The 8610-nt window shown below is 38.1% G+C and overlaps 1 protein-coding gene across 1 annotated transcript in view; it reads left to right on the forward strand.

The window, feature by feature from the left end:
• Positions 1 to 7731, forward strand: part of apaf1 (apoptotic peptidase activating factor 1) — a 59346-nt gene extending 51615 nt beyond the window's left edge. Inside the window, exon 27 of the mRNA XM_047389263.1 lies at positions 5542 to 7731. Coding sequence (XP_047245219.1) covers positions 5542 to 5688 — 147 coding nt within the window. The 3' untranslated portion in view covers positions 5689 to 7731. The remainder of the gene's footprint in view (positions 1 to 5541) is intronic.
• The last annotated feature ends 879 nt before the right edge of the window (positions 7732 to 8610 follow it).

Below are 8610 nucleotides of genomic sequence, written 5' to 3' on the forward strand. Positions count from 1 at the left end.
GAATCATATGCAGATCGCACAATAAAAGCCAGTGATAAATGCGGTAGCAAGTCCAAAGCAACTCATTCTGCAGAAGTTTTAAACCAGTTAAACTGCTTCATTTTGCGTTTTATACATCCAGATAGTTACGTGTGTTTTTTTCCTACAATGGTGAGTTCATTGAGTGCAGCGAAGCTATATTTGTTGCTTAATTTGGTGCATTTAATGTTTAATTGCTCGGTTTACAATACCTTAGTTAACCCAGTAACTGATCTAATTGATCTAATGTTAACAACTACTACATATGTAAAACTGATACATGTGTATAAATAAATTTTGTATTTATTAATATAGTGAGATCTAGTCTGTCTTTAATGAATTATTTTGAAAATCCGGATGTTGTGTTTGTTCTGTTTCCTGTTGGTGCGGTATGATTCATGCAAATGGACTGTCGCTGTGCTATATCTGGCAAAAATAGACTCTGGTCGAATGAGATGCACGTCGCAGCACCATCTGATGACAGCTGACTTTCTTCTCCTGACTCTGCCGAGTCTCTCTGCGATAGTGACTGAAATAAATATAAAGAAATATCAGATTCTTCGCTGCTGTCTGTTTTGTTAGCCATTGTAGCAGCAGTCAGTTTACGTGCAGGGGGTTCCCCTTTGACATCATAAAAGAGTGCAACAAAATTACAAAGGAGTAGTCTGGAAATGTTTTTTTACTTACATTTTTGACCATATTTCTCAACAACTGTTCATTTCAGTGGCACGAAGTTACTATTTAAAAATGTTTTATCAATGTTTCCTTTCCATAAATGTGATTGATTTATTATGAACATACAATGTCACTTTAAGCACTCATCTTGTGGTCTGGGCCCTATCGTAATAGTTTGCACATGATCGCAGCAGAAAATGTCATGCTGACAATATTTAGATGTCTTATTGCAAACTCTCGTTGCTTGAGATGGTTGTTACACCCCCAAGTGTTCAGTCATTTGCAGTTTCCATCTGTTCCACTTGATGTTCCTTAATCCTACACCTTGCATCTTTTAATCAGGCATCTCTATTTTTGGAGATGTGTATGGGGAGCAAACTATACTACAGATGTGGCAGCATTTGTATTAATCAGTGAGTCCATGCATGGCTATGGTTTCTTTAACTGATTAAAAAGCTGAGTTAAAGCTGTCTGATGTCTGGTATTTTGATGATAAATTATCTGTAATCATTATTTATTATTAAAGATGACTGCATCGTACTAACACAAATAGGTGAAGTTGTTCAAACAAAACATTGGTTACTTCCTGCTGGCTCAGCAAGCAATGAAACTTGATAAATTTCAGAAAATACACAAAATATGTGCATGAAGCAGCTCAGGAATATAGAGGCCTTTAGCATCTACTTGCATCACTAAGTCCCATAAATCAATTGCCTCATAGAGATGGTGTTGATATCAGCCATCTGTTCTGTTGTATGGGTAAAGGGCCACTATATGTTGCTTCTAAGACACCATAGTGTCAGGATTCCCACAAAGTTGTGAAAATGTGGACTTTAACTGTTTATTAGGTATAAGTGTATATAGACAAATAAAAACAGGTGGTTTAAAAATAGGCATTTCTAGATTTTTCTCTATCTCATTGTCTAAATCTGTCCGTCCATGGATTCATTGTTTCATCTGTCCCTGCTTTTGTCCCTCCATCTGTTTGTCCATTCAGGCATTTGGATACGGTCCATTCTCCCTCCCTCTTCCTTCAAGTCGCTGGGTTTTGCAGATTCCATATTTAAAGCCTGACAACTATAGAAATGGCTGCTATAGATATTTTACACATTATTAAACACTTAGGAAATTGGGTAAAAAGACCATAACTCTGGAAACATGACTATAAAAAAGTATGACATTTTTCCATTGAAAAATGTCTCTGAACACTAAAATGTGTAAACTGTTTCACAGCTACCAGAAACTTCTCTGGATTCTGTGATCAAATCACGTGGAAACTTTTTGTTGTTTACAATTCTTCTTGTTGGGGTTTGCTTCCTTTTTGTTTTTTAAAAAGCCTTCAAAAACACTCTAATAAAACCGCCATCAGAAGTCTCATCATCACCTCGACGTGTAAATTATTCTGCATTGTGATTTTCTTGTAATAAAACCAGCCCCACTCTGAAAATAACCTGAATTTCACACTTTCAGTCTCCTTCTCTTGAACCATCCTGCCACTCAGCTCCTTTAAACTTTTTTTTTGTACCACTCTGCTGGTTCTTTGCTTATTTTTTTTTATTAATTACCGGGTGGTCTATGTCTGTCGAGATACATATGTGTTTGCTACAGAATCTTATTTCTTTGTTTGATCTGCATCTGACAGCCATCTCATCTTGACTCTCATGGAGACACTAGTGCATCTTTCAGTGTTTCCTTTTTGTAGTGTGCTTGTAGACACTCCAGATTGCATCCAATGTATGATGAGTAATCCGTAGAGTTGTTGGATTGCAGGTATGATTATGTTGCTGTGAATTTAATAAAAACTGCTCACGGTTTAAGTCACTGGAAGCTTTTGCTTCCGTATTGCTCCAGATGTGTCTCGTCTGTGTGGAAAACATGACTTTCTTTTACAAGTATAATAAGAAAATGGTACTAAATTCATCATAAATAGAAAGGCTGTCTGTGAATTTGTGGGAGATATTTCTGTAATAATCACAATTGAGATATGTTAAACCGGCGACATTTATCTAACCATTAAATTAAACCAGTTTTACCAAATGTTTTATTTGATAGGTCTAGATCTATAAAAATTAAATTTATTTAAAAGATTGCAGACTCCAGATAAAACTTAAACCAAAATATAACCTCATATACATTTATAATTAATTAAAAAAATGTTTCTTCATACATTTTCCAATGTTTGTTCCCTATTTTGTCACATTTAAACCACAAACCTCATCGTATTGTAGTTGAGATTTTATATAATTGATAGACCAACACAAAGCAGTGCCTAATTGTAAAGTAGAAGGGAAAGGGAGCATCTTTAGTACTTTTTTTTTTACCAATAATATTACTAATAAAAATATACAGAATGTGCAACACATTTGTATTCAACCTCCTCTAATATGATGCCCTCAGTTTACTGCAGAAGTAGTAAATGAAGACCTCCTGTATGTAATTTAATCTCAGTATAAAAACAGCTCCTCTGGGAAGGGAGAGAGAAGACAGTCAGACTTAACTGGAAGATGGATGGAGCTGGAACTTCTACAAAGTATTGACTAAGGGCAGCTGAATAAGAATGAATGAATGAATAAACAAATATACACTGCTCAAAAAAATAAAGGGAACACTTAAACAACACAATATTACTCCAAGTAAATCAAACTTCTGTGAAATCAAACTGTCCACGTAGGAAGCAACACTGATCGACAATCAATTTCTCATGTTGTTGTGCAAATGAAAGACAACAGGGGGAAATCTTTGGCGATTAGCAAGACACTCAATAAAGGAGTGGTTCTGCAGGTGGGGACCACAGACCACTTCTCAGTACCTATGCTTTCTGTCTGATGTTTTGGTCACTTTTGAATGTTGGTGGTGCTTTCACACTCGTGGTAGAATGAGACGGACTCTACAACCCACAGAAGTGGCTCAGGTAGTGCAGCTCATCCAGGATGGCACATCAATACGAGCTGTGGCAAGAAGGTTGGCTGTGTCTGTCATCGTAGTGTCCAGAGCCTGGAGGCGCTACCAGGAGACAGGCCAGTACACCAGGAGACGTGGAGGAGGCCGTAGGAGGGCAACAACCCAGCAGCAGGACCGCTACCTCCACCTTTGTGCAAGGAGGAACAGGAGGAGCACTGCCAGAGTCCTGCAAAATGACCTCCAGCAGGCCACAAATGTGCATGTGTCTGCACAAACGGTTAGAAACCGACTCCATGAGGATGGTATGACGGCCCGACGTCCATAAATGGGGGTTGTGCTCACAGCCCAACAACGTGCAGAACGCTTGGCATTTGCCAGAGAACACCAGGAGTGGCAAATTCGCCACTGGCGCCCTGTGCTCTTCACAGATGAAAGCAGGTTCACACTGAGCACATGTGACAGACGTGACAGAGTCTGGAGACACCGTGGAGAGCGATCTGCTGCCTGCAACATCCTTCAGCATGACCGGTTTGGCAGTGGGTCAGTAATGGTGTGGGGTGGCATTTCTTTGGAGGGACGCATGGCCCTCCATGTGCTAGCCAGAGGTAGCCTGACTGCCATTAGGTACCGAGATGAGATCCTCAGACCCCTTGTGAGACCATATACTGGTCCGGTTGGCCCTGGGTTCCTCCTAATGCAGGACAATGCTAGACCTCATGTGGCTGGAGTGTGTCAGCAGTTCCTGCAAGATGAAAACATGGAAGCTATGGACTGGCCCGCCCGTTCCCCAGACCTGAATCCGATTGAGCACATCTGGGACATCATGTCTCGCTCCATCCACCAACGTCACGTTGCACCACAGACTGTCCAGGAGTTGCCGGATGCTTTAGTCCAGGTCTGGGAGGAGATCCCTCAGGAGACCCTCCACTGTCTCATCAGGAGCATACCCAGGCGTTGTATGGAGGTCATACACAATACTGAACCTCATTTTGACTTGTTTTAAGGACATTACATCAAAGTTGGATCAGCCTCTAGTGTGTTTTTCCACTTTAATTTTTTGTGTGACTCCAAATTCAGGCCTCCATTGGTTAATAAATGTGATTTCCATTTGATTTTTGCGTGATTTTGTTGTCAGCACATTCAACTTTGTACAGAACAAAGTATTGAAAAACAATATTTCATTCATTCAGATCTAGAATGGGTTATTTGAGTGTTCTCTTTATTTTTTTGAGCAGTGTAGATTACCATAATTCTCTATTATATCTGTTATCATTAGATATAGTTAAGGTACAAGTTATAGTCAGTAGTTTGTCAACTCACTTTCTGTTAATACACACTTTCATATATAACAACCACTCTGAGTCTTTCAATTGCTGCTAGCTTCAAAAAAATCGCCAAAAACTGTTTTTAGAACATGTGGGAAACTATGCGTACCTTTTTAAAACTTGTGTTTATGTGTATTTCATCCCCTCATTTGTTTGCTATAAATTCCTCCTGGTCCCTTGAGCAGATTTCCTAAAGCTCTCAGATTGAGTTTCCTTCAGTTACTAAATGTGTTGTAACAGTTTTACATTAGCATTCATTGTTGTTAAAGTGGGTCCTGCTGGTTACATTTGGTGTTCTAGCAGTTTCAAAGATGATTCATTTAATAAATCTTTATCTAATAATCAAAACACATCACAAAACTACTTGACAATACAAAACATGGGTTGAGGAGGCATAATGCTGGAACTTTTCTCCCATGTACCTCCCTCTAGTAGAGAAAACAAAAAAATTCTCCTATAGAGGAACTACCTCAAGGTCTTCACTCATGTTGACAAATGTGTTTATTTCAAGTATGTCTGTATCTAAAAAGCGGAATATAATCAGCAAAATGTATTTAACCATGAAGGCTGAAGAATTGAAAGTAAAGTTATACTGATTTCCTTTTCTCTGTCTTGCTTCCAGTGGTGGAACGTGGCAAGAGGTGAAGCCCTGCAGACGTTCTATCCAACAGGATGCGCTCTCAAGAAAATCCACGTGTCGCCCGACTTCTCCACCTTTGTCACCATCGACAACATCGGCATCCTCTACATCCTTAACAGGGTAGCATGAGGACAATGCGACCAGGATCACAAAACAAATCACTAGTATCCAGAAAAATACAGTGTGGCAGCAGGGTCAACTTTACATGTTCTTTTTTACACTATTTTCCAACACTCTTTCCAACACTCGCCACTAACAGGAAAATATTGCATTATAATCAAGCACTTAAAGTTCTCTGGGACTAAATGACTCTGCTGTTGTGATTAGAGATGCACCAATCAGTGAATTATGGCAGATTTCCAAATTCAGGGTTCTGTAAATTCGATTAAGATTTCTCTTCAAATATTTCTTTCTTGCAATCAGTAATTACTCTTATTAGGACCAGAGGCAGTGCTGCAAAACAAGATTTCTTTAGTTTTTAATGCAAACAAAATGATTTCTTTAGCATCTTACATCAGCGATAAGTGTGGTTAGCATTGCTAAATCTAAACGTCCCGGTGTGTACTCCCTAGAGGATGTAGATCCTTACCTTAAGTGAGAGATTTCCAAAAGCTGACCAACATTTTCTAGCCCAGCAAGTTCCATAACAAACAGAAATTAAAAGCTCAAAAGAATTAAAAAAAACGCAACTTTGCTGCTGAAGTCTGCTCGTTCCATCCCCAAGGCACAAGGAGCACAGCGATTGGCACCTGCAGAAGTAAGGCAGAATTAAGAGCTGAAATGCTTCTGTAAAAAAACTATACAGTTTCCTTTGGAATGGCTTCTTCCATCTCTGTGCCTTCTCTAACTTTCACACTGAAGTGTGTTGTGAGCCTGGAAGCACTTATGTATGGTGCATTCACTGATCATAAAAAGATCAGAATTTTGATTTTCCAGCCCCTCAGCTAAGGTGAAAATAATTGGATTCTGATCACCAGCTGTCTTGTGGGTACATCTCTGGTTGTGACCATGTTACACTTTAAAGTAAAATAGTTCCAGGAACATTTCTGGAACCTCTGAAACAAATCTGGAAAAAACACTTTGTCAACATTGGTATTAAAAACCATGTGCTTCATGCATCAGTTTAACTGTGAATAATAAATATTTCTCAATTTTGCATTATATTAGAATATGATTGCATATGGTGTGGGAAACTTGGTGTCTAAGCAATCTTTGTGACCTTTCTTGCATGTCATTAAATGCATTTGACTGGAAATGGTTTCAGATTATTCATACATGCATAACTGAGTAAATCTTCATCTCTAAACTTGATCTGTATAGTATCTGTATATCTGTAAGTGTTGTTTTTTTATCTATTGAGTTCCACTGCAGCCTTAGTCTTAAAGAAAATTATCGCCAAAACAGGAACATGTTTGTATAAACTGATTCTTCCATTTTAAGTCCACCAGCACATATTTGGTGCAATTTGATGTGCATTAATAATAAATGACATGAAGTTTTTATGACTTACACATTTAAAATTGTATCCAGTCAAAGCCAAGGAGACCATCTGTACTTTGAAAGTGTTTGTTCTTTTGTGTTTAGATCAAAGGTAAATATTTTATACAGGAGGAAAAAACAAACGTGATTTATAATTTATAAGGACATTTCCGCTTGTGATTCATGCTGTGCTTTTATAAGGTTTTCCACCAGTTTGTCAGCACTGAATCCCACTTTTCTATGCCTCTTTTTATGCCTTTTCTTGTTCAGATCACTTTGAAGCGGGAGTTACAATCTTTCAGGAAGCCTTTCTATAAGGATACCTTTAGACCGTTAAACTCACTACAATACCCGCTTATTCTTAGGTGCGTAATGTTTTCTAGCTGTATTTTATTATCAAACCTTTTCCATATCACCGACGTTGATGCAGAATCCAGGTTTCTTTTTGGATGACTTTAGATGTACAAACAAAAAAAATGAATGATTGCATTTCAACATTTCTTAATGATGCTGTTGCCTTTTTCATAAACCATGCCACCTGATTGGTGCTATGAAAGTTTGATCTGGGTTTGTTTTTCCAGTAAGTACCACAGATTTCTACACATCGTGATCCAGAGTCAGCATGTATTGATAGTGTTTATTGGTGTGGTGCTGTGAGGGTAATTTATTCAGCATTAAACCATATTAATTGTTCCACTGTGTGCTTGTCATTATTAATTCCTAATCATAATGTTCCTTCTGATTTTTCAATTTCTCATTTGTGGATTTTGCAAAGTCCCTGTCCTACAGAAAAATAAAACTTGTACTATAAAAATGTATACATAAATACATAATTTATTTACAAATAAAACTGCAATATAATGAGTTTGCAAACACGCACATCTAAAGCCACTGGAGTGGTCCTTTACTTAGCTTCATTACATGTTAGATCTTTTTGTTTATGGTGTACTGAAATTTAATAATAAACCTTTCATAAGCTTTAAAGGTTTTTATTGAGAAATGCATCAAGATAATGCAAAGCCCAAGTGTTTACAGTGTCTTCTTCAGCTTTTCATGATATACTGGATAACAGCTTTGCGGCCAAACCCTGATCTTTATTGATAGGAACCCATTCTTTCATCCACTTCTGCACCAAATAGTGTTTTTAGCACCAACTACAAGCATTTATGTTTGGTGTGTTCTGATTTATGAGTTTTCAATACATTTCAGTGCCTTGCGGAAGTACTCACTCCCCTTGAACGTTTCAACATCTTACCACATTTCAGGCTTCAAACAAAGATATAAAATTCAAATTTTTTGTGAAGAATCAACAAGTGGGACACAATCGTGAAGTGGAATTAAATTTATTGGATGTGTCAAACGTGTTTAACAAATAAAAAACTGAAAAGTGGGGCGTGCAATATTATTCGGCCGCCTTGCGTTAATACTTTCTAGCGCCACCCTTTGCTGCAATTACAGCTGCAAGTCTCTTGGGGTTTGTCTCTATCAGTTTTGCACATCGAGAGACTGAAATTCTTGCCCATTCTTCCTTGCAAAACAACTCGAGCTCAGTGAGGTTGGATGGAGAGCGTT

This window comes from Girardinichthys multiradiatus, chromosome 17, assembly GCF_021462225.1.
Source record: "Girardinichthys multiradiatus isolate DD_20200921_A chromosome 17, DD_fGirMul_XY1, whole genome shotgun sequence".
Classification (NCBI taxonomy): Eukaryota; Metazoa; Chordata; class Actinopteri; order Cyprinodontiformes; family Goodeidae; genus Girardinichthys; species Girardinichthys multiradiatus.